The sequence below is a fragment of the Dermacentor variabilis genome, chromosome 11 (assembly GCF_050947875.1).
Source record: "Dermacentor variabilis isolate Ectoservices chromosome 11, ASM5094787v1, whole genome shotgun sequence".
In the NCBI taxonomy this organism is placed as follows: Eukaryota; Metazoa; Arthropoda; class Arachnida; order Ixodida; family Ixodidae; genus Dermacentor; species Dermacentor variabilis.
Window position 1 is genome coordinate 45,062,412 of NC_134578.1, and position 27,094 is coordinate 45,089,505.

Genomic DNA, 27,094 nt, shown 5'->3' on the forward strand with positions numbered 1-27,094 from the left:
GCGGTGCAGATCGAGTTACAGTCAATTAGGGAAATTGCAGCCCTGATGCAATTGCTACAATTCGCTTGAACAATATAGCGAATAAACATTTGGGTTTTTTTCTTGATTGACAAAGAAGCATGAAAAGGCGTAGTAGAATAGGCGCCACTGACCACTTTTTCTTCCCGAGCTGGAGGTCGAATAAAGGTCGCAGACAATATTATTTATGCCCAGCCCATGCCCGAAACATCATCAATCAACTGAGATGAGGGGGGTATTCTGCAAGTGTTCACCTAGTGCATATGTACATTTCATCTGCTGCTGGTGTGCTGGTTGGCTGGGGGTGCCTGTATCCTTCTAACGCGTACCTCGGCCCAGCCAATCAGAACTTCAGCAGAAGCCGAAATGGACATCATGTCCCTCCATGGACACTTACAGAATATGCCCCCTCAACCCCCCCTCCCTCCACTCAGCTTGCCTCCTCGGCGCTGACTCTTGGTTGCTGTTCTTTTGTCTATTCGTGTTCGTGTAATAACTGTTGTATTACGGCAGAATGAACGCCAGTTTCGCTGTCAAGCAAAGTCTTCACGGTGAAGCGTGCGTTGCATTCTCAAATTGAGCCCGTGCGAAATTATGAATCCACTGCGGCGCATCAAGTTCCCAGTCATTTATACTAATCGATTCTAGAGAATGGGAGACATTAGCGGAGTGCTATTGCTGCCTCTCCATGCCCGCTCCTTTGCATCCGCATAACGTGCGATGAAAGCAAGTTAACGTGACCTTAATCATGACCAATCAACTGGTACCAAGTACTAGGAAAGTGGGCATCACTTTAAGGGATGCTTAAGTTTGACATCTTCTACGGGCACGCATTAAAATAATACAGGAGGCTATGACACGTAATAAGGAGGCACGTCGGTGCAAGTTTCGCAACCTCAACGTTATGTGCAGGGAGTTGAGTCTTATCAAGAGAAGCAAAGAAAGTTTCCCGTGTTATCAAGAGCGGGCTTGGGTGTCAGCACTTCTCCGTCTCAGTTTTTCTAAAGTGTCACTTGCTATCAGAAACCTAGATAAGCTATTGTGGCGGACAGTACGAGAAATTGTTTCTCATATACGCTTTGTTCAGCAATGGGTTTTAATGCCGCAAGGAACAAAGGGGCTGAATGCATAAGGTGGTCACAGAGACTGCAGCGTGGCGCAGGACCATAAAGTCCATTCTCTAGACGCGATGAACTGTATTCGAACTAGGGATAAGCAGGTATAACCAGGGATAACCAGATATGACTCAGGCTTGAGTCAGCGTTTTGACAAGGGTTTTTCTTCGACGCTGGAGCCCATGTTTCGACAAGGTGGTATGCCCTCGCTCTGATCCAGACGAGGCTCCATGCCGAACTGGCTCAAGCCTGAGACAGCCCCGATTTGAATACTGTTGATTACTTCACGTCTCAACCTTACTGTGAATATCTTTCATGTTTGCATTCCTAGAAGTGCTACGCAAGGGTCAAATAAGCAGCAATGAAATTTTGACGAGAGCTAGTAAGTTTCATTACAAATTAATTGCAATAAGCTCAACATATACATATTGTAGCAAATATTTAGCAAATGGTGGTCATCCCCCGTTGGAAATAGAGAATAAAAGAGAATGCGTACGATGAGAAGACATTGCTTAGTAGATATTGAGGCGTCTGCGCGACGATAATGACATATATCGGCGTTTTAAGAGAACACAGGAAGAAAAAGTTGATAGACCATCCTGTTTAGCATTCATGTTGACGAGAGCTCTAGGTTACCGAGTTTCTGTCATTGCGACAATATCAAGCGTGAAAAGTGCCACTGCAAATTACACCGCGAGCACCGTTACGCGTTAGTTAAGAACAATAATCCAGAAACAGACGTGCGGTAACGGATCACCAAGGCACAAACACACGGTCACCACCACGCAAGTGAGATTTGGTGAGATGGTGGCGGTGATAAAGATACACGTGATGAGTGTAAGCGGGACAGAGGCCCCGTAACGGGAGCACGCCGTAGAGGGTCAGGCGGAGAAGCCACGTTCCAGGAGGCACCACCAGCTCTGCTGCAGGAGCGTGAACATGGTAAGCAATGAGGGCAAGGGAAGTACTTCCGGATCCAAAAATAAGGTGAGGAGAGAGAATCACAATGTATATGAGAGAGAAAGAGAGTACGGGTGCAAGCCAGAAATAGGACATGCACTGCGCAGGCGCGGAGGCGGGGGAGGTGGGTAATAGAGAGATAGAGGGAAAACAACGGGGCGACGTCACCGCCGCATGGCGGCGGCGGGCGGCAATACTTACGGGCAGCCGTGCGTTCCGCAGCAGGTTTGGGAGGGAGCAGGTGGGCCATGATCCCAAAGAGAGAAAGGGGGTTTCAAAGAGATAGAAGTTTTTTTTGCGATGCGACACGGAGGAGCGGCGAGCAGACCATGTACGAAAAAGAGGACATGAAAAAAGAATACTGGGAACGTAGCGTGAATTTAAAAAAAGTAGAGGCGTAAAAGAAGAAAGCTTCAGGAAGAAAAAAGATATGTGAAAAAGAAAGCAGGGTGTTCAAGGGGTTATTTAGATGTCGATAGTTTGCTCGCCGATTGTTTATGGTGTTGACGAATATGGCTTCAGTTAAATTTTTTTCCGAGCAGGAGCTCATATTGGGAAAGTAACAAGCCAGAGCAAATAAATGCAGATAGAACACATACAAGTAGACGCCCTTTATGTGTATGTGCATATTTTTTCTGTTATCAGTATCGACGTTTAGAAAAACGTCTTACAGCTATTCTAATCTAGTGTGTTTATAAGTAGGCACTCCAGACGGGTCAGTGGACGCGAGATGTTCCACATATTCTATTTTGCAGCACGAGCGGCGACTATCGTAAGCAGCTGCACAGTGATACTATACAACTGTGCTATAATCGCTTTGTAAACAAGCAGTTTAGAACAGGAAAAAAATATTTAAGAAAGTATTCGTTGACGCATTGGAATTGCAAGCTTTGAAGAAGGTTCGCTTCTCAAATTCGGCAATCATTTATTCGGAAGAAATGTTACAGGCAAATGTTGATTTGAATTGATTTCTAATTGTATCACACGATTGATTTCCACTGGATCTTACGCATGACCTCAGGCTCGCTGGCCGAAGTATGACTTCTCTTCAAAACCCGAGGCCTAAGTCCACGCTCGTACTGCTCAAAAGAAATTGTTGTGACAAAAACACTTTTAATGTACCGAGAGATATGTTGACTGAAATATGACTGAAATGTCATCGTTATACAGCTCAGTAAAAAGATATCAATCTAATACCGGTTGTACAATGCTAGGTAATAAAAAAGCGATTGCAGCTAATCGATATGACTCTCTGCAATGAAAGTATTGAGCCGATGAAATCGCGTAATAATATCAATCACAGCAATTTAATGTTTTGCGAAAACAATAAAGCATTCATTTTAGTACAATCAATGTGACAGCTGTCGTGAAATAGTGAATTAATGACACAGGTATTAAAGTAGTTTTAAGTCGGATTACAAGACTTAAAATTCAACATGTGTGATGCCTGTGGTCACAATCTTTTAATCGGGTATGACGTGCAACACATGGAATGTATTGAATGCTGCCGACCACATGCTTTTCAAGTGTTTTTATGTCCACAATGTAATGAGCAGCTTCTGCTGCTGCTGGTTATGGGGTAATGTAGCGTGCGTGACCATAGTTGAGTGCTGTTAGAAAATATATTAACACGTTCGTGCAATGACTCGAAGGTGAGTTCACAACTCCATCTGATATTTGTAAAATGTCATATGCTGAAAGTTAAATGTGCCCCCTGCTGCGTTTACTGAAAGTGTATGATGTTTGCATATTGAAGTATGAGAAATAAGCAACAATGCAAGTGTGCTCTTTGCGGATGTTGAAGTCTCAAATATAACTCTGCGGAAGTTGTCTACGTGAGTTTGTACAGCAAACGTTTGCCAGGAGAACAAGTGTTATGATGCTGTAAACATGGTGACATTCTACATGAAAAACGTTAACATGGTTGTAGTTCGTTACATATAATATAGATAAGCCATATATATTATTGATTGATAAGTTTATGTGATGTAGAACATCAAATCCCGAAAGGAATCAAAGTCCGATTGACGACACAAATTCAGTAAATTCTAAACATAGATTTGAAGCTTAAAGTTTCACTGGAATGATGCAAGTTGTTGTAATAATTGTTGTGCTCAGCTAGCTCTTCGCTATTCTGAACTTTATCACGAAAATTTCACATTCGTGAGATACATAACTGTGACGACAAAAAGAAAGATTCTTTAACGAGTGCACCGCTAAGTTGCGCCGAAGTAGGGTGAAGGTGATGTTTTCTGCGAAACGCGGAATATAAACATACATAGGCATTGTTAATGACATTCGTTGCTGAAGACAACATAAACCCTCACAGTGAAAGCTTAGCAATCCTACATTGCCTGCATTGTTAACGTGGCGCGACCGTCGCATTCGGTGAAGACGGGTGCCTCTCTTGTGCCATGGGAGGAAACACAGCCACAGACAGACCCGTGAGAGATTGCGGCAGGCGTGGTGCCCTGCCTCGTACTGGACTCGTTTCGTGCCGAACGAAACACTGCTCGTGGTTTTGGGACATTCGCTGCCAGCACAGGTCAACAAACAGGTCATGCTGCTTGTTCCGCTGGTCGTTATGCCAGGGATGTACCAAACGAAACTGAACGGAAATAAGGGGTAGAAAAAAAAGAATGCTCCACATATGACCACCACTTCACACTCACGGCCAGCACAACGCATGCGCCGCCACACAAAACCAGAGCCCACAGAGGCAGCCAGGTTGCTTGAGCTGCAAGGCTCGACCATTTACAGAAATATAGGATGTGCCACCTTCACTGGCATATACGAACATATACTTTCGTTCTGGAATTCAAAAAGCTACCGAAAGGCAGTCGAAGATTTCCTTCTAAAAAACTCGTTACGCACTAGAAAACATGTCCGAGCACCGCAAAGCTGTTACTGACAACTGGAAGGGGGTTGTCATTTATGCAGTTCGGTTCATACCGACCAAAGGCAGTGCATAATGCAGCACGTCCAGCATTATCGTGACTGTAATTCTTGTACACGCTCTTGTGAAATCTACAATTACTTCCCGCCGCGTTCCGTGTCGTGCTAATACTCTTGGTTCCTTCTTACAGTGTGCAAATTCATCGAACCATTTGCAGTTTAACACACAAACTGGAGGCTGATCGGTATACTAGCATCCAAATCTCCCTTTCAAGTATTTAGTAAATACTCGTCAAGATATTAGATAAAGCTAGCGATAATGCATTCGAAGAAGTCAAATAAATTTAGCAACATTTTGTGCCAGCGAAAAAGAAGCCGTCACTGCCTTCTTCAGCCCACAAAAAAATACATCAAAGCTTCACCTTGGCACAACTGTTTCTTTTTGAAGCTTTATGGACTGAGTGCAAGAACAAAGATGAGTTCGCGAACAAACTTACTGAGCGCATGCGCTAGGTCGTTGTCATAATATTTAGGAAGAGAGAATGGTAATGTTTTATACGAGAAATATTTTGGAAAATCAGTATCTCGTGGCAAATAGATAAAATGTTTACCTCAAAGATTATGCATAAAGCCAATCCTATGACGACAAAGGGTTTTGAGGAACTGAAGAACGTTCAAACAATCGAAAAAAGATAGTCCACTATAAATAAGCTTACAAACGGAGAAGAATCTTTTCGATCCTAAATTTCCACGAAAGCGAGAACATTTTTGCAAAAATTTATCTCCTTCAATGATGTACTCATACGATTTGTGACCTAAATGTGAGCTTGAAGCAAAATTTTGAGGCAGAAGTATTTTGAGTACGAGCTTGGGCACAAGGTTATTCTTCCGGAATGGCCTAACTTTATAAACAAGCCTTTTTTTTCAGCCTCAGAAGGCTTCGCCTTTTGTAATAGATATTAAAATCTCACAGTGTGTTTGGTTTTCGATCACAGCAGGCTAGGCGACTGTTGTATTGCAAACGTTCAGCCATAGAGCTGCAGTAATTCACAGTAGGCCTAATGCAGTTCAGACATTCTAGCTCATGTTCTTGCTTGTTTCTGTAGAACGTAGTTGAACGCCATTGCGCGTGCGCACATGAAAGGAGAACTTATAATTAAATAATTTACAAAGAAAAGCAGTGCAATGGGCTTCATGGTCTGGATTGGCGTGGAGTGAAAGTGGTCACGTGACTAGGTCATGTCGGAGCGCTTGGTACGCTACAACAACAACAAAAACAACAAGCTCTATACAAGTAGAGCTAAACAGCCTACTTCTACATGGTGTTGTGAAAGGTCATGTGTTCGTACAGGGGGGCGTCATCTAAGTGTAGACTACGGTGACAAAACTCGACGCTACTCAAGTGCAACGGTGAGTCTGTGGTGGTTTGTTTCATTGCTGCAGTCAATTATGCCTAACCAACGCACCACATCAACTTCTACTGTTGACGCTGAGCAAAAGGGGCTGTGTGGCATCGTCTAGGCTTCCATGAGGCGTTTATTAATAATTACGAACTCAGACCAAGCTGTTTCTACTATATATATGTAAGACATTAGGCACCTAAAAGGAAGAAACATTTGCTAGAAGGAAGCTTTTTTGTTTGAAATATAAAAATGGTAGCCACTCGCTATATACGGATAACTTCGAACATGGAAAGATGTGCCAGTTAAGCGTAGGACAGTATAGAGAAAGCTCAATACGAATTTGTTACTTCGTAATGTCTGCGTACACATGTGCCTTTACGCCAAAGATTAATTGACAGTCCCATGCTCACAAAATTGCCTTGCACTGAACAGGATGTTACCTTGTTGCAGAGTTGCACATTCGAAAGCACGCTTTAAGTCTCTCGCTTTGCGTATGACATAAGCTGCATCGAAACAGTCCAGACGTCTTTTGGAAATTTTACAGCACATCATGGCAAAGTCTTACACATTGCCCAAGTGCCCGAAAGCCTTAAATGTGGAAAGTGACACAGAGCCCCTTTCGCTGCCGCTGATGACATACACACACGACACAATGTTCTCTGTTCCGTCTGTCCCTCGCATCCTACGCGAGACAAACTCGGGGGAAAAAAATACAGGACAAGGTGCTGACAGGACACCTTGTGCATCTGGTGCCGCTACAACATTGCGGCGTAGCAGCGTAGCCACAGTAGTACCTCTAACACCGAGAGACACAGAACGTGGGGAGAGGGAAAAAGTAAAGAAAAAAAATGAAGTGAACGAAAAGTCGACAAAGGGCGGCTATCGATCAGGAAACGGTGGGGATGCAGCATTCGGAACATCGTGCAGCAGGCTCATGCCCAAGCTGTCCAAGAGGTGCAGACACAGCGAGGTGCCCACAACAAATCTTCACGCATGCAGAATGACAGGCTGCTCGCACGTGCGTCTTGCAGTACAACGTTTCATGCAGAAGCAAAAAGGGAAAGGAATGTGCCAACCGTACTGTACCAGGGTTGCGACTTCGACTTTCGGAAATGTACTTTACCAGACCGTTCCATTTCGTTTTACCTGTCTGGTAGCGCGTCTGCCACATGGAATGTTCCCGTAGAGTCCCCAGCACATATTTGACAAAGTGGCCATCGATTGCACTGGCCGAAATGCGTACTGATGACGTATTTCTGGCTCCGCCACGGGGCTAAGCCGTGAGAGTTGGTGGGGAAACGGTGCCGGAAGAGTTTACTGATGCGTCTATATTTAATGCTTGAAAACTTTGTAAGATGTGCTGACAATTAAAGCACCCGGTACGTTTCTCTACACTCGGTGAGTGTCGAAACACCTCCCGGAGAACAATAAAAAGGTCTTGTCTTAGAGCTACTGTAGCGCTAGCTGTTTCCTAGCGGAATCTGTTTTGTATGGTGAATGACGTTCATTGAAATATCTGAGTGCAAGTAACTGCAACATTAGGACCCTAGATTAACTGATTGCCAGAGCGTTCGGATAGCATGTAAAAGGTTAAGACAGAAGCATTATGGGAACCGTCCGCGTTTTTTCCAGTTAAGAGGAATAGTCCGAGGCCTAAATTATACATTTATCAAAGCGTGTTTAAAGCAGCACATGAAAAGTTATTTGCCAGAACACTTTTGCTACTTTTAGAATGGCAATACTTGTTCGCACTAAAAGTAATTGTTTGTTTATGCATGCGTTGCCTTTTTCCAACACTTAAATAAAAAATAAGCCTTGGTGCTCCGTAATGTATATATTTAAATAGCATAATCTTAAATAGCATAATGCATAAAGCAACGTTAGTATCGTAAATAAATGTTACCCGCAAATGCCTTTGCGTATGGCACTGGACATGACACCTTTCTCTTTATAGTTTTCATAGAAAGAACTTTCAGTTACTATGAGATGGTAGGGATCCAAAGCTAGCCACTTAGACTGAGCATCCAGATAATACTGTCAACCATATCGTATTACATTTTGCCGAAATAAACACTTCTTCTTTACAAAAAGAATGGGTTCCATAAGGCATGCTTTTTAGGCGTTCACGTTAGTCTAAACTATACGTTAACACACCCTATGTTGCCGTTATCAGCACACCTACGAAAACCATACTACCTCAACAGCCGAGCTTGGTCGAAGCGTTGTAGACCATACGTGCCCGTTGTTTGCAAAATTTTGTTCACATGGGCGTCAGCTGGACACATCAACTTCAAAATATGACATCACTTCATAGCGGTTAAACTATTCAATATCACAAATCTCATAATAGGTTGTAAACGAGCCAGTCCACTCTATTGTTTCTGCGGCACATCAGAAATTGATGAAGCTGTTTAGGCGAAACCTTAAAGTGGAAGTAACAATAACCTCTTTTTTTTCAAGCAGGACTGAGAAGTAAATTTGCCGCAAGAAATCAAATAGCAAACTTTTCCAGTGAAATGCCAGTACTTGGTTTGAAGCATAGTTGCGACACAGGTATTTCCAAGAGTGCTAGGGTGAATTATGACTAATTTTGATATTTCACGCCTGATTTTCGTTTAAGTGTTAGAAATCATGATTGTGCACCCTACGCACGAGCAGGATTCAGAAACAGGTGCTACTTCGGGAAACGTGTGAAAAGATAGGGGCAGCGTAGGGCATTTGTACCGGCATGAGCTAGAATCAGAATTCGAATGTATATAGTCAACAGCGGCCATGAATGTACTTTCACCGACCTGAATTAAATGGTCTTGTGCTGGCACGGAAACGTCAATAAAAAGGATACGACACCGAACAACGAGCTTCCGCATCGAACCACGGCGGACACTGCGGTTGAGAGCAAATGAAGGATGCGGGGTCAAAGGTCACTGACCTGTCCTTGTTCGCCCTCAACGCCAGTCAGGTCCCTCCACTCCTCGATGGTCTGAGCGAGGTCAATTGTATTCATGGGAACTTTGACCTCACCGATCTGGTCGTGCTTGGAAAAGCGGTCAAAGTCGAAGATGGCGAACACGAGCGTCTTGGTGGTGATCTCGGCGTACGGGACCTGGGAAGAGCAGGGAGTCACGGTTGTTTACGCAAAGGGAAGGCACGGTTTTCCCCAAGTACACAGGCTCGGTTGTTTTGCGTGAGTAAATCAATAAGTGAGTGACGAAGTGAAGTGTGGAAGCATGTGTCATTAACTGAAGTACCGCTGGATATTTACGAAGCTGTAAACGGCAATTTGCGTCGGTACACCGAAAAACAGCAACAAAAATGAGCACTACATTTAAGCTATTCCTTTCGAGAACGAATAAATCATTTACTGTGAAGACAGCATTCGCCAACAGTGAAGACCGCCATCGCTTGTTTGCTTGATCTGCAAACAATTGCGCTTACTGACATACGGGAAAGAGGACCAGAATTTCGCGGTATATATATGATGCGGAGTGGGGGTGCAGTTGAAGGATTATTGCAACGGTTTGAAGTAAGAATTTGAAGGAAAGAAAGCGTCTCCCTAAAATAAGATTTACCTGAATAATTTAAATTCAGTGGTGTAAAGGACAGTAAAATGTTTAGATTGACAATCCTACTTAAGTTCCTTTGTGATGTGCAAAGCACTTTCTTTAGTTTTTTTTGATAGCGAGCTCATATATAGATAACGAAACGTACATTTTGGGAGAAAAATATTCGCGTGATACGTTTCAGACTATATTGACTGGGGAATCATTGACAAGAGATGTACCTGTAAAACGGAAATGAATTCGAGGTGCTGATTCCCGTCAGCATTTTTCTCTAAGTGGTCCTGAAAACATTACCTTTTACTGACCTCATGGCTCGATGCAAGCACACGCAGTGATTACGTTCCTTGCACTATTTCAATAAAATTTTTTTTGCATGAAAAAAATAGGGATAAACAAGACAGATGCCGAGGACACCGCACACCATCTGGCCTGTTTTGATGTTCCCCTCTAGTGGGGTTGTGCATGGCCGCAGGTTTCCATGGAAACTTGAATGACTCACGGTTCCTATCAAGGTGTACGGCCGGGTTGGGAGTTACTGGTGTCCATATTTGCAGATGGGCAACCTACGACTGCGACTTTAATCCCATGACCTACCGCTGCAGAGGCCACAAGCTAAAGGGGTGTCGCTATCTGCAGCTGCCAGAATGAGGTTTTCGAATATATTTGCTCGTGACACAGTAGACGACTGATGGTGCTGGTAGTATAACATGCCTGAAATAAGTTTCCTGACACCAGCCTTGCTCAGAAAATTTCATATTATGTACAACTTATGGCTTTGTCAGCCGGGGACTTATGCAGTTTGTAGTGTCACGTGCCGGAAATAAGCTCGGTAGTACTAAGGTTATTCTTGAATACAGCAATATAGTCCATGTCATCAATTAGGTTAACTACCAATCCTGCTTCTCGCCTCCTACCTACTCTCGAATTTCGCAGAGGAAACAATTCCGGTGAAATGTAGCTTAAAGTACAAAACGGGAGTCTGAGCGATTGCACAATCTATACCAATTATGTCGCCATTATAGCGTCTATTTAGTGATCTCTGTGGTTGTCTCTGATATATGCAAGATATTTCGAGGGTCTGCGCACCTCACCTTGAGAAAAGCTCGTAAAAGGGAGAAACAAAGGGAAAGGTTACCATCAACTGAACATTACCACGAAGCTACAACGGAAACCTATCGGGGTTTCCAAGATAGAAAGCTTCCTAGTTGAAGAAACATTGCTCCTTGTCCAGGAATGAAACCCGTGACCAACGCCTTTCTGAGCTGAGTATCTGAGCTGGTCTAGGTTGCTAGTAGGTCTCAGAACAAGGCCGAAATAATCGCAAACTCGGTGCATAGGTACATTAAACATGACTACAGTAAGTTCCACGGGAGCTCGCAAGCAAGAAAAATGTTAATGAAAGAGAAAATTGCCTTCCACCTGAGAGTACCACTAAGCTAATGACCCACGCTGGTTACTCAGAAAGAAAGCTTTGCGGTTTAGGTAAAGTTTGTCCTTGTCTAGGGGACTAAACCCGGGACTAATGACTTGTGTTCCTGACACTGCTCCAGTGCTCTGAATTGTCGATTAATTAAGCCTCGCTGTGCAATCTGCTAGCCTCCTGGCTAGCTCATATGAAAAAAAAAAGCGACTGCCACTTTTAGCTGTTGATTCGTTGTTGTTGGATTCTCAAATTAGAAAAAAAACTTTTTCAACTGCGAAGCTTTTTTGAGAAAATCCTGTATAAACCCATACATAATTTTTGGAAAAGCTTCGCAGTGGAAGCAAATTCAGACAACGTAAAATTCGTGCTTCTTTTTGAAGGATGACAGTTCTTCGTTTCGTAGAAATCCCTCTGCCTTGAGAATTGCTGCAGAACTGATTTGCCATGGGATACATGACATTTAAGCAAAAATAAAAGAAGAGAGAGGAAAACCTATATGGGTTCCTCAGAACGAAAATTTAACAGCTGGACGAAAAAATTCGCTCTAGATAAGGGCTGAACCTAACACATCCGTCTATTGAAGACAGTTGCGCGACTGATTGAAATTGTGCTTGCGTGAGGGCGAACTAGTCGTGAATTCTCCAGTCAGTAAGATATCAGCGCAGTACATAAATAAACGAAACAGCTGTTCATATTGTGAACCTTCCACCACTTTGCATGTTTTCTCAAATGTAATTTCGTTGATAATGAACGTCTTATATTATTCTTGACATTGTTATTCTCCTTTTACAAGCGCGAAGAAGCAAAAATAAAACCGTTAAAAAGCATAATACTCCTATTGTTTTCACGCAGAAATATCGCCCGACACTAAGGAATTCGGGTTTTCTTGTTGCCTGTCCGACCCACATATCTCGTGAAAATGGTCCAGACCATAAGTACAATACATTGCAGCGGTGCTCACTCCAGCCGCACTGCCACTATCGCCAGGGCCAACCGACACCTTACGGCAACTGGACTTCTAGAGGTTTTGAAACTCTGAATTTGTGAACATTGACATCAAACTTCAGTTTTTAATTCATGGTTATCAATGTATCGCACCGGGGATGCCAAGGTTGGCAATTTGTGACAGCTCTGGCAATTTGCGCATTAAGCCGCACTAAAGGTTTAGAGTGGCGTGCGACAGGCAATTGCGTCAGTCAGCGCCGCAAACTGTCGGCGAACTGTTTCACATGGGAATGCGTGCTTTGTCGTTTGTGATTAAAATTCCGAGCAACGCACATCAGACGGACAACCATCGTAGCCGCGCACTTACGCCTGAGCCTCTCTACGACGGCCGCGTCCACCACGTTTCGCCGGCTACCCACCTTGAAGTTGAATGTCTCGTTGAAGACAGGATTGAGGGTCTTGCGGTGCACTTTGGTCTCGTATTTCTTCTTCTTGTCCGGCAGGAGATAAACCTTGACGTACGGGTCTGACGTGCCCGACATGTCCAACCCAGGCAGGTCTTCCGCTTGGATCACAGTCACGGCAAGCTGCAGCAAGTCACATAGAACAGAAAGTGTCAGAGCTCTTAAAAGCGCCGAGGACTTTTTACAGATCGGGACTGTTAAGAAAATGTTTGTTTCACTTGCTCGCACACAGTGTAAATAGAGAACGCTTGGAAAGCCTCTTAGTTCTTTAGTGAATCTAAATGGGGCTGATGATGACGACAGCGACAGTGCGCTTCTTTTTTTTTCTGCGAATGCGGCTTTTCTTGATTCAGAATGAACAAGTTGCAGGGCACGGCCACGTTGGAGGTGCAAACTCAGCCAAGGAATCGACAGGAGGCAACAACCGCATAGTGACAGCAGTTGTCACAATAACGCTGCGAGAAGACAAACACAGCGATGTCTGTTTTCAGTATTGTTGTCGTGAGCGTCATTTCAGAGATGGTTGCCTGCGACCGATTTACAATTACAACTCGCCCGAATCAAGGCCATGTTGTGCAAAGGACAGTGCCAATAGACCGACTTTAGAAGAACTCTGTGGGTAAGTTTCGGAAGCCATGTGTTGCATAGCATAGCATAACACCACGGCTGCCGTGGGGTGCCGTGACGAGCCCATCGCCATCGGGATGCTAAGACAACCGCGTCCGCTGATTGGTCTCTGTGGGTGACGTAGATCTGGTCGCGTGGGCGTGGCGACGCGAGCCAGCCCGAGCTCGAGCTTCACTTCGACTCGCACGAAATGTCTCGCGCCGTCCGAGTACCCTATCCATATGCACGGAAATTCGTAGGGTAAGCAGCTGATGATTTTTTTTTCTTTTCACGGACTCTTCGGCTACACTTACTGAGGCAAACACCTTTCCGTGAAGAACGTCTGAGAAGTTACCTGCCCGCGAAACGCACGAAATGCATGTAAACATTATCAGACGGCTGCTGTAATCCATCGGGGCTGCGCAGCGCTTTGCGAAAGAGCGTACTCTCGAATGCTCTTAAGGATAAAAAAAAACACTTGCAGGCACCTCGTAGCTTTTACCAGTATACATCAAGTGGTACTTTTCAGCACACGCTTGGAAGAAAGCGCGAGCTACCGGCAGACAATGTTTCCGTGTAATCCGTCGATGGTCCCTGGCAAATGGTCAGAACGTGTTTTATTTTGTTCACAAATTCTTTATTGCCTGACGGGTTACACATTAGGTATTATACAAAGGCGGGACCCGCAATTCTCGTAGGAGTTGTAATGAGGATCCCTATGCTATATGCTTTGAGATAAACTAAGAGCGTGTGAATTCAAAGGACAGAAAAAAAGGATATTTGCGACAGTAGATTGCATTTTCATTTATTCAGTGATGTAAGTATGATAAAGCAGAAGTTAGTTTTGTAACTGATAAGCAATTCTTGTGATGTTCGATCTGTCTGTAATTCATTCCAAACCTCTGACGCAGCATATTAAAAAAGGAAAACGATATATAGCCGTAATTAGTACGAACATTCGGCACAACTAGCGTTGTTGGGGTGATTGGTCGTAGTGGGTATGGAATATTCAGATAAGCAATTTCTACAGAAGGGCATAAAATAATTTTCTGCCTAATTTTGTAAATCAAAACAAGAAATACAGTAAGGAATGTAATGTTTCACAGGCAGTATGTTAAGCAATTGATACGCGAATCTAACCGAGTCCATCGTATTTATGTAGAGCATAACTCAACGAACAGTATCTTATGCAACAATACTAGGTAACAAGATGGCGGTGTACGGGAGTCTGTAAACGGTAATTGCGTATGTAATATACAGAATGCATGACGATGATATACAGAGTGCAAAGTTTGTGCAATGGAAAATATGGCGCAATTTATAAAGTATCTGCATTTTCTTGTAGAGAGTAAGCGTAGTTTCGCGGATGTGCGTAGACCATTGTAGTTAGCCCTCAAGGTAAACTCTAAAAAATTCATCCCGTTAACCTTCTGCAAGGGACACGTGTTCAAAATCAAAGATATAGTGTTCGTTAATCGGCTGTGTTTCGCATCGAAGACTAGGCAGTTGCTTTTCGCTCTGTTTGTTCGAAGGCAGTTAGAGTCAAGCCAGCTCGAGAGCTTTTGCAGAACATCATTACCTGTTTTGTTGAAAGACACATACAAATATATTCCTCAAAAGTACATTTACGGTTTTCTAACTCACACGATACACATTCCAGTGCGTTACGCACTAGGATAAGAACCCCATGAGAAACATTTTGTGCGCCCAATCACCTTAAATATGATTGGTGTCGAAGTGGCTCCGCGCATATACACACAGCGGAAATGCAACAAAAAAGTAGTGTAAGACCTACCCCACGTACTGATGGTTTGCCAATGTCAATGGTTTTCCACGTCTACTCGATTTGCGTCTAACAGGCGCTGTTTATTACCGAAACCTAGAACTAATTATGGCAAATTTACTACTAATTTTTCAGATGCACTACTTTAGAACTCATGACCATGTCATATCAAGATACTCTCTCATTTCTGCACATTCCAATCAAACCTCCGTAAATTGTTGCGCTCAATATAACCATTTCATCGTTGCCATTTTATTAACAATTGCTTCGTATAATTGAAATATTTTACAGTGTTAGCTAGTGACTCATTTAATACAGTGTCCTGCATGTTTGCATATAGCCTGCTTTGTATTTACACATCCTACTCATTTCTAACGGGAGGTCCCCTGTACAGTCTGCTGACTGTGGGAGTTCCCTCAGTATGTTTGCATAATCCCCATTTGCAACCTTAGTGTTGCACGCAATAAAGCGTCTCGTAGCTGAGCGTTTCGTGAGTTCACCAAAACCAGGTCATAAGCTTCACGGCGTGTGTACGCGGACGCGTAAAAAGCGAGGTGCCGGTTCAGGGACACACTAAGATCACCGACTGCAGCGGAGACCTGACGACTACGCAATTCCGCACGGTGTCTTGTGGCCACGGGGGGTCGCGTCTATCTTTCTAATCCGTTCTGCTGTGGTTGGCTGAGACAGTTGAAGAAAGGCTTGACTCCAACTAGGCGAGTGACGTGCTACGCGGGCAAGTGAATCGGACGACGGCGCACGTTCCCGTCACGATTCCCGCGATGCCTCACCGGCGACCGCTTGAGGGCGCTCGCCCTTTTCTAAACTCGTCTATTGTGGGCGTTGACGAGCGCTGACGTAAAGTACAAAACGCCCGTGTGCGTCTGTTATTTCTTCGTTCGTTTTGTAATTCGTCATTATGTGGGCACAAGCCCCACATAACATCGCGTGTTCAAGGGGATGTCGCCAGCTCGGCAGTCTGAAAGCACTATCAGATTTTACTGCGAGAGCAAAGTCGCCCTCGCACCGGACTCCATAAAAGAAAATAGAAAAAAAATTGAAGAAGAAAAAGAAAGCACAAGAAGACATCTGAATGTACGTATCTACGTTTAATGCGATTACCGGATGATACTTTATTTCAAGTACGCTAAGACGACGTGTAAGTCTGCGAGAAGATTTGTTTGTCTGTCTTTTTTTCCCTGTGACCTTTCACTTTCTTGATGCGGAAAGCTTACTGAAACCGCATGAATCGTCTAACGGCTAGCGGCATCGTTTCACCGAAGTGCTAAAAGCCTGAGCAGGATGTTGCGCGAGCCTTATCGAAACCAGACGCATTGCGCAAGTACTCACGTTCGCGCTCCGGTGTACTTTAGCTCCAGAGTTCCATGAATACGATGTATGAAAGTGCAGAAACAGAACGTTAAGAAAACGAGAAGAAAAAAAGTCTCAGCAAAGTGCAGACATTCATCCATTAGCGAGTTAGAGCGAAGCCTAGCAATGGAGGCTGCAGCATGAAATAGAGACCGAGAGTTAGAGACAGAGAGGTGGAGACAATGATACAATGCTTTACGAAGAGCTCTGCGCAACCTATGAAAATCTAAAAAGAACAGCGCTGAATGCTTCAGTGTGCATTACGTGTAGGCGGTGCTGGCCTCACAAACGAAAAATGCGATAAGAAAGAAAATCCAAGCTACGCTGTGGTGAAGAGGGGTCTGGGTCCTCAGCGAAAGGGAGCGCGCCGCACCCACGCCGCAGTTGCGTAACGAGAAACGAAACTGCGGCGCAGAGGCACCGACCGACCAACGGGTGAACTCTGCGTTTCGCCATCGTTAGCGGTTTGGGTGGGCGCCAACGAAACACAACCCGCCATGGTTGCTCAGTGGCTACGGTGTTGGGCTGCTGAACACGAGGTCGCGGGATCGAATACCGGCCACGGCGGCCGCATTTCGATGGGGGCGAAATTGCGAAAACACCCGCGTACTCAGATTTAGTTAAAGAACCCCAGGTGGCCGAAATTTCCGGAGTCCTCCAGTACGACGTGCCTCATAATCAAAAAGTGGTTTGGGCACGTAAAACCCCATAGTTTAATTTAATTTAATATTTAACGAAACACAATGTGCAGCCCTGGTTCGTTGCGCAAGAATGGCGCCGCGATCATGTGGCCATGTGAGTTGCCATCGTTGACTACTGTCCCGTAGCCAAGGGTGGTAATTATGGCCACGTGGCGGAATGATTGGAAACATTCGCGGCGAGGTGATAGATGGCGACAGTGATCTCTACACGGAGAGGATGCTTTGACCATCATAACGGTGTGGTTGGCAATGTTGCTTCTTGTGATACGTGGACCCAGTATCCACATACGTAATTTGCGATTACTTGGAAGCTCTTATTAACCGTTGTTGTCGCGGAACGTCATCCGATTTAGCCTGGGCGTTCTCCTCTTCAGTAGAACTTACTAGCACCATTTTTTTTGTTGCGATGTTGATGCTGTCTTAGCTGCGGCTGTGTGTCATGTTTTGTTGCATGTAAAGCACAAAGCAGTTCACGGAGTGGTCCAGAATGCTCTGAGCTGTGTTAGAAAGTATCACGGTGCATACACGAGAATGGAAAGGCGATTCCTCGATTGAAGTGAAGCCGGTTGAAGAATAATGTGATACATTGCAGTAAGAGTAAGTAAGAATGAAATATTTGAATTTAACGTTAACTAGATAACCATAAAATTTGTGATAACAGACTAGGAAAAGTGTTGTTTTTGTAAATCATGCGTTGAATTGTTTTGTGCACACGACTTCGTGTCTGTGTGTTATAGCAACCAGGACAAATTGCTGGATATACAATATTATAAAGTTGTTACAGCATACCTGCCAACATCCTAAATATATAAATAGTAAAATTCCGCGGACACAACACCAAGAAGCGAAGGGGGGGAGGAGGATGACATTGCACTCATTTCTGTAAAGCTTGCCCCGAACTTACAAACAGTCCCAAACTTAAAACAGCAATGACCTGGCGGCGACCTATTGCTTTTAAATCTCGACTTTCCCAGAAGTTACCGATTTTATCTGCCACCGCAACTTGTCTGAAATACCTTGCTTAAAGCAGATACCCATCTTGCCTCTTGTCTCTCCTCACCTCACCCGCACTAACCATCTTGCGTTCTTTCAACATCAGTATGATTTCAAGGGAAGGTTCGAAGATCGACGAACAAATCATTTTGCGAACTAATATATTTCTTAAGCTTTGGCATAATATTCGCAACATTGTAAAATGAGCCCCAATTTGTAAAGCTTACGAAAAAATTCGGGAGAGTCGGCAGGTCTATCGTATTGATAAGGAGGTCTCGGAAAGTGATAGAAAGTGATGTTCGGTCCTCTGCGGCTCCCTCCGCAGCAACAAATTTCCCTGTCGAAATTCAGAACAAATCTCTATATCGCAATCTCTCGCCGTGAAAATCTGGTCGCGGAACAATCAAGGGCATTGCGTTTTTGCATTTCATGAAGTATCGAAATGAGGGTGCGTTTTAGGAATCGAGGGCATTGCATTTTACATTCCTGGCCGAGGGAAACCGAGTGCGCGTTGCAATGGAGGGCGCGTTTGAATGGAGTAAATAAGGTATTTCATATCGTTCGTGTTGACTTAAGCTGTTGCTGCTTGGAATGGGCGTTCATATTCCTCAGAAAGTAGCCTAAATACAAACAAATACAAACAAGTTCGCAGTGCCGTTGGAAGAAAGACGGCTGGCGTCGCCGGGGCAGCCATTGTGAATGTTTGTGGCCACATATCTATAGAAAAGTTCCTACGCAAGGTTCGATACCCGCGACGCTGCTTCTCCAAAAGTACCAAGCCAACTTAGTTCACGCATCTTTCTGAGACGGAACAGCTGAAGTGCGAGAGAAAACAGGCAAGCGTAAAGCACCGACGCTGAAGTGACGATAAGGAAAAAAAAACTAAAGCAGTTCGAACAACTCCCGCATCATATACTAAAGGCGCGTTGTCCACTTCGTTTTCATGCACCGGATTTGCAGTGCATTTCTCGGAAGCGAAGTGATAGCCCAGGGAAAGTTTTCGATGGTCGTGGCTGTGGTCGCAGAGAATAAACGTGCTACGACAGCCCCGAGACTTCCAGAAGAAGCCAACCGGAAGTATCGAGCGGTGAGATACTTCCGGTTGGCCGCGAGGAGTCCGGAATCGGTAATCGAAGGCGCCGGTCAGAGCTGCCCAATCCATATATTTGTATTGCAGGGAAGCGTAAGTGTGGCGAAATGTGTTTACCCATTGTTGCCAGGAAGGGTATCGCGTGCTTTTTTTTTTCTACAGTTTACCATTTTCGTCCCCGTCATCAACACTGCTCTGTGTTGTTTTTCCCTACCTTTATCCCTTCCCCATCGCTGAACAGCTGGTCAGAGCTTTGACTGAGGCCAACTTTTAGGCTTTTCTAACATATTAAGTTCCTCTCTTTATACCGTGAAGCCGGTCGGTATAAAGTCAACGAAAGTGTAGACTGTTGGCGGGAAGTTGGTACCATCCCTTACAAAAATTTTTATAGAAAGTCTATAGACAGTCTATAGACAGCGCCCGTGGTGTCGTCGTCTTTCTTGTGTGTGTTGTTTTTTGGCGCAAAATCATTTCAGTATGCAAGATCACCAACTAGCCCAGCAGTTAACTCTTCTAAAGTCTATAGACTACACAGAATTACCATAAATATTTTGTAAGGGATGTGAGCGCAAAGCTACCAGCGGAAGAAAGAGCAGTATGCGAACGTGAATATCTAAGATTCACTTTCTTTAAGGGACATCCGCTGTTTTGAGGATTAAATAACAATAAGACGTGAACAAATATAGAAACAGTAGGGACAAGATGGCGGCTCGCACACGTGGAACCATATAAATAATTAGACTACACTGTGGCCACCGGCTCCAGAAACCAGAGATAACGAAGATAAAAGAAGCACAGGTGATGGGCGGCAACGCTGGCTGGGAAAGAATGCAGGAGTTCTTCGTAACGTCAGTAATTTTGGAGGCGCCTGTTCCTGACTAACTATAATGCGTAATGCATAAAATAAGACATACATTTTAAGAAGCTGGCAAAGAGAAAAGTTAGGGACTTTTGACAAGTTGTTTCGCACAGATATAGCACAAGAATAAAAAGAAAATTATGAAAAATTTTGACCTCAAGTCGACCTGATTGCCGGCGTGGTTCTCGCACGGTCTCCCGAAAGGAAAGCTTAACATATATTTCTTTCGCTAATGTACCGGCGTTATTTCCCGTTTTCGAGCATGGTTCTAAACCCTTGGCCATTTAAGCTGGCCTGACGTTTACCTTTACCATCCCTTCAACACCGTGATAAGCACACAAGGATGAAGAGTTCGGATCGCGCAATGACGATTAACCAAAAACCACAATGTGCAAATGAAGTCAGTTAAAACACTGCTAAGTAACCAAAGCATGGGGTCTCTGAAGGCTCAAAAAATAGTGTCTTTACACGCAGTGTGGCGCACGCTAAAACCTATGCATCTAGGTGGCCTCTAGGCACTGGATATGAGTGAAGGAGATCTTTTACGCAGCGCGTACAGCTAAGGAATGCAAAGTCATGCTCACGTTGCTGGTGTTGAAGTCGTAGTCCAGCTTGAACTGAAGCCTGCCCAGCTTCTCCTCGGATTTCTTACTCTCACCGTCACCCTCGTTGTTCTCCATGTTGTCCTGTAGTTCCTCCATGTCCGGCTGGACCTGCGCGTTTCATTCATTCATACACTGATGGATGGATCGACGGCAGTACCATACTTGGACACCTTAGTCCTCTACCTCAGATGTCAGATGCAGCTGCTCACTGATTTGTCAAAGGAAAAATAAAAGAAATGGAACTGAAGTTGTCGTCAAGTACAGAGATTCAAAAACTACCTGCACTTGTTACGGCTCTTCGTACGTCGAGACGTAGTGTTTTGGAATTAAGGGACGACAGCCGCGCGAGCTGCTCTCATCGGGTGGGAGGCCCATTATTCGTTGTTTTAGTACTTCAATCTTTCAGCCCGGTTGGCTCCATCGGTAGAGCGTGACTCGTACACCCAAGGTCGGGGGTTCGAGGCCCACCTTCGGCGCCACTAGTGGGGACGTGCACTACTTCAGTTGGGCCACGACCCTCGAGGAAGACAACGGGACCACGAGAAGCCAAGGTGTAACGTTTCTCCAGCGACGCCAGGCCAGCTCCGACAGCTGGCCGGCTTGGCGTTCTGAGCGCGCATCAGAGCACTGGTCTTACCACTCCATGGGCAGTAGTTCCTCCAGCAGCCAGTGAGAAGCACCCCAAAGTACTAGAAGTTGTGCTGCTGTCTATTGAGAGTGATAAAAGTCACATTGCTTCGCGCGTGGCCTTCGAGAATGCGCGGGCGCGTCCGGTGCGATCTCGGAGGCTTCGCTTTTTGTCTCGCCACAAGCTGTCGGAACTGTGCTACTCGGAGCGAGCAAGTTTTAAAGCGCTGATCTAGAAAGTGAGTGCAGAGTAAACTCGGCCTCCGACGTATTGTCGGACCAACTAAGCAACATTCGAGCACACATACCAGTCTAAAATTTCATCAAAAATCTGCAGTATAATCTTGCACGAACAGGTGCCTGCGCCAAATTAAGCGGCCTATTTTCCATAGGCCTGAAGTAGAAAAGATGATAGAGTTGCACCGAAGGGAATATGGGTGAGAAGGTAAATACACTTAGTATTAAAACATCCTGTAGATGTGTTTTCTTATCTACATTAGGCAAAGCCTCCAGGCTAATGTGTTTCACTTATAACTCTAGAAAGAGTGACGCGAACACTAGAGGTGCTGCGACGAGAGTATATATTTGGTTGGATATCATGATTAGACGTGCTGCTTTGTGATAGTTTAGTAACCTTAGGTGATTTAGACGAGCCGACGTGCGAATGCGCGATTACTTTCGTATCGTTAAAAAATGGCGCGCAATGAACTAGTAACAGAGATAAAAAATCAAAGAACGAAACAAAAAAGAATAACAAGAGCTAACTTTATTTGTCCAGATAAGCATTAAAGCTACAGTTTATCCTCAATGTCTCACTTCTGGCATTTTTTTACCATCATTTATCAAGTTATTGTCGGTCTTTGTTTATTGTTTATCCTAGTTCAACCAGCTATACATGTGCGACATACTTAATGGGAAAAATAAGCGCTTCTGAGAACGCGCATTCTAATGTCTGTGTCACCTAGTTGCTAACCTTTCTGTTCCGCAACGAAGTATACGGTGCCTCGCAATGACAAAAAAAAATGAAGCGCTGAATATCTAATCTCGGATGAAGCGATGTACAAGAGACACGAGGCTTCAGAGATTATATTAGGTCGGTAATGCTAGCAAAACAAATAACTACGTAGAAAATAACAGAACTGACAATCGGGCTGGTTGGCCTTGATTCGTCTTTGAAACTGAACAGCGTCGTCCGCGTGTGCTCCTCTGTCGTCCGTCTTATTTTTTGGGTTGTAAAAGTCAGTTCAAAGATGTACGCACACAATGGCGTTGAAAGAAATGAAAGTTCTGCACTTGGTGTCTGTCTGTGGCGCACTTTTATACCCTGTCATAGAGTTGTGTGTACAACGGCAAATTCCTTATCTTTTACGCCCCTGATTGATGACTGCAGTAATACTGCGTCAAGTAGTTATGGCAAGGTCCTGAGCGCCGGAGGACGTGTGCATGCAAAAGTTGTACAAGACACTACCATTACATCAGCGCGAACGCTACGTGATTTCGCCACATTGAACGCAGCAACAAACAAAAACTAAAACAAAACAAAAAAATTACAAAGCGGGCAATACTGTTTCTCGTTGGTTGTGCTAACTGACGCACTTCTCGAAAGCAGAACGAGCCTTAGCAATATTGCTTCATTGTCTCTTTTTGAATAGTGGCATTTTATTACCGTGCGCAATATCGTTGACATCGTTTCACTGTATATTTCAACTGCTTCTTTTATGACTGCTTATTAGGTGCTCATTCTTTCAAACTTCTCTTTTGCACGCACATGTCAGTTTACTCCCTGTTTATTGTCTCGAATGTTTGTCCTCTAATTTATTGCATCCTCAATGCCTAAACACTCGTATTTTATTGCTTATATGGTTTAGTTGCTTACTCTTGCGTATTCTGATTGCAAAGTTTCCAACTGGAGGTCTCCCTGACACATACACAACGCGGCAGCCTATACTGAACTTACAACGTATAAGCATACCTTACCGTCTTTTTGATGTGTTTTAATAAATTAAACCACACCACAACGACGCTACGGCTAGCAAGGAGACCAAAGAACGTTGAACAGCTCGCCTAACTAGCAATTTTGCTACTCCATGTTCCAGGTGCACAAGGCTAGTGTATTTTTTTGTACTCTCACCCACCGGGTTGCCTCAGTGGTTGCGGCGTTCAGCAGCTGAGCACGAGGTCTCGGGTTCGATTCCTAAGATGCGGGCGCAATGCGAAAACGCTCGTATACTATGATTTCAGCGTCGTTTTAAAGGGAGATTCAAGAGACGAATAATTTAAACCCTAGTAGTATATTATCTCTCTACAATGGGAAAAAGAAAGCCACTGTTGTCGTGAGAGCCGGATTGGTAAGCGTATCCGTTTAGAGAACCGCAGAGAGGTCAAATTTAGTTTGTAGGCCGTTTCAGAAGATTAAGGACATTCCAAGACACGCCGTTTAAGGACATTAAACACCACAATTTAAATCCCTCAAAGGACCCTATCCCGTTCATTTCATTTTTTTTCTTACGACTGAAACGAAAAGGGAGGTAGGAAATTTGTCTCAAAAGACTGGCACAGCTAGTTGTTTGATTAATTCATCGCACGACTGACCGATGCGATGTGAAGCCGCAATATCAACGCAATGGTTATTTTCGAAGCCGGCGTGTGGGGGGTCGAAAACGTTTTGTTTTTTACCCGTCCTTGGTTACGTTAACCTGCCTTCCTACATCAGTACGAGAGCGCTTTTTTTTTTGTATTCCGCATCTGCGAAATATGCTGCCGCCGACGGCTAGGGATCGAACCCACGACCACGCATTCGACAGGCTGTCGCAGTCGCCGAGACACCGCGACCGGCCAAAAAGAGAACCTGTAGCCCCTACCGACGACAACACAAGGCTTTTAACGAGCCCGGCCGAGTCGATTTCAAGGGCGTAGGGCTCTATATTCGATACGAAGGATCCACCGCACATATCGATACATCCCTGCGGGGCCGACGGGCGCCAAAAAAAGAACAGGAAATATAATAACGAAATCAAGCAGGCGCGCCAGTAGGTCTGCGCGTGTTTTTACTGTCTTATTTCGTGTACAGCTGTTCTGGCAGCAGAATCGAAGGTGCGCCGGTTGCCAGACGACAACAGCTGCGTTTCAAGAACGGCCAAACAATGCGGACTGGCGGTGCGTAGCAGCACCTTTCCTTTCTTTCTCTTCTCTTTTTCTGTACAAAGGTATGACAGATTCAGCAGTGTGGGCGCGTCCTTAGAGGACGCGTAGAGGCGCTTGCCGAGAGCGTATATGGGGAAGGTCCAGACGGGGCAGCTTCAGAAGCGCACAGGCGTAAATGAAAACTCTTAAGGGGGAAAATAAATTGTCACCCACCCGAAGATTGCACCGAATTGCGAAAGAAACTCAGGCGCGTTTCTTAGAAAAGAAGGCCTTGCACTTGAAAAGACAGAGGGAGAGAGAGACAGAGATACAGAGAGAGAAGGGAAACTAAATCGAAGCACTTCTCATAAAACTGCGAATGAAAGCACCTGCGACAGAAAGTTGTGGGGCATCGTGCTTGCGCGTTATGCACCTAACGCGTCCGCTCTTTCCACCGCTTCAGGTGCTTCGTCGACAAATTTGCTCTGAACTCCGTTTCATGCTAACGCGTGTGGAAGCCATGCGCGCGCGGCAATACAGACGTATCACTCCGCGCAATTCGCAGTGATGTTGTTTATTATTTCTTTTCACCTGTGACGCTTTCGACGAAATACGCACTTCACATATTAGAGCTGCAAGTTGCGCGCGCAGGGTTACGTCGTGTCACTGATTATCTGCGCGCCTTTGTGCCTTCAGTATGTGACGCACTATGTTTTCGGTCGCGAGCGCCAGCGGTGAGCTGCGACCGCTGGTCGCATAACGTGTCATTCCGCTCATTCGGTAGTAAACAGGTTAAGACCTGCGACGCCTTCCACGTGATGATTGCGTCATAAGACGCGACGCAAAAGTAGGAGTGTCAATGTGACATGGAATTACTGGATGCATATGGCTGGCCGCTTGGTTTATACATCGTATTTTGTCGCGGAGTTTTCTGTTGACCATGCTGCCGGTGGTAAATAGGTGCTGTTGCTTCGGTAGTGAAGCTGTACTTTTTTTTTAAGATTGTGTGTTAAATTTCAATGCCTGAATTTTACTAAATGAGAGTGACAACCCATCACCTAGGATGCTGTACAGTCACAACTGTATAAGAGCTTATTTGAGTGCGTAGAGAGATTATATTTCGTTGTTATTGGTTGAAATGTACGAATGTTTCTCGTAAAGTTATGCGGAGCTCGAGCACTGTACTGAAAGAAGTTGTCCTATTATTCGAAGACAGTTTCAAAAATTGTACGTTTAGTGTTTGATTCGGTTTCATCATCATTCGATTGTTATTCTATACTGTTTTAAAAAAAATTACTATAGCAATTACTCGGATGCCACCACAGTGCGTGCACAGTGCGCGCATGCGCAGACGTTAAACGCCAGAAACAATTAATGAGGCCACAACGCCACGCTGTTTCATTAGCAGTTGCGCACTACACCTGTCAGGTACAAACAAAAGCGCTTGGTTTGAAACGAAATGTGAACCGTGCAACTGCGAAGCGTCTATGCGTGAAGAAAAGCAGGCCCGCTCGCGTTAGCCAAAACAGTCCATGTCCCACGTACTCTGTAGCCCCAGCTCGGACTGTAGACTGCCTGTTCAAACCTTGTGTGGTACATGGTGTGCAGTCGGCACGAGTTTGTTTTTTTCTAAATGATTGCCACGGCCACGAGGGCAAAAAGTGGTTGATGGAGGATGTTTCACACCTGCGGATATCTGCGCAGTCCCGCAAGCCACTGCTGTGATTTATGCGCAATTTGAGCGAAGCAGAGAATGTTTCTTTAGCTGCACAGAGCGCTCAACATTGCTTGGTTTGATCGATCTATTTCCGTATAGAAATATTCAAGCATGCGCTCAAGAATAGTGCGAGCGATATGGACTAAGAACTGCCGCGTTGGGTCTGGCTGACACCTATTTGAAGGACTAGCTTGAAACGTGTTGTGCTTTTATTGTGATGTTGTGATTTAAAAAACAGCAATATTGTACTTATGGTCGGAAAATATGGCTCGCTAATTATGTGGGTGGTGTTGCAGTCTCTGTGTCGTATTGCGGTACGTTTACACATAGACATGTGCTACATCAGGTGCGTGGCCCTCGGACAAGCACTCTGTTTTTACGTTGGCTGGCAAACTCTGCTTGTATTGGTACACATGTTCTCAAGAATGCACTTTATTTATTGAAGAGAAATAGTTTCAGGTTTGGTTGTCTTTCTCTTAAAGTTCAGTTAAGAATTATACGGCTAGAATTTAAGGCCGTCAGAGCTAACACGGGCTGATTGATATGGTAGGCAGTGCTAGCCTCTTGGCGCGCTCCTTGGGTAGATAGATCGACCCGTAAATGTTATGGTAACTGGTTCGATCCTCGCACGACATGCTTTTCCTCAACAGCGGCAGCTTTCTGAGAACATCATATCAGTTAACGCTTTAATCTATGTGTTACTCTCGCATGGATGACAATTTCGTACGTACACGAAATCTTTAACACGTTGTCGATTATCTGCACAAGTGCTTTGTTCACTCACTCTTAAGCTAACGCGTCAGAGCGTTCGCGCAGTAAAAAGGGAAACCTAATGA

General features: G+C 44.7%; 1 protein-coding gene across 4 annotated transcripts in view; it reads right to left on the reverse strand.

Moving 5' to 3' along the window:
* The window catches only part of Syt1 (Synaptotagmin 1), a 180,758-nt gene that overhangs the window by 25,230 nt on the left and 128,434 nt on the right, over nucleotides 1-27,094 (reverse strand). For all 4 annotated transcript variants that reach the window (XM_075674274.1, XM_075674273.1, XM_075674272.1 and 1 more), the window contains exons 4-6: nucleotides 20,771-20,899; nucleotides 12,739-12,906; nucleotides 9,321-9,494 (exon numbers count right to left, since the gene is read on the reverse strand). In XM_075674274.1, coding sequence (XP_075530389.1) covers nucleotides 9,321-9,494; nucleotides 12,739-12,906; nucleotides 20,771-20,899 — 471 coding nt within the window. The remainder of the gene's footprint in view (nucleotides 1-9,320; nucleotides 9,495-12,738; nucleotides 12,907-20,770; nucleotides 20,900-27,094) is intronic.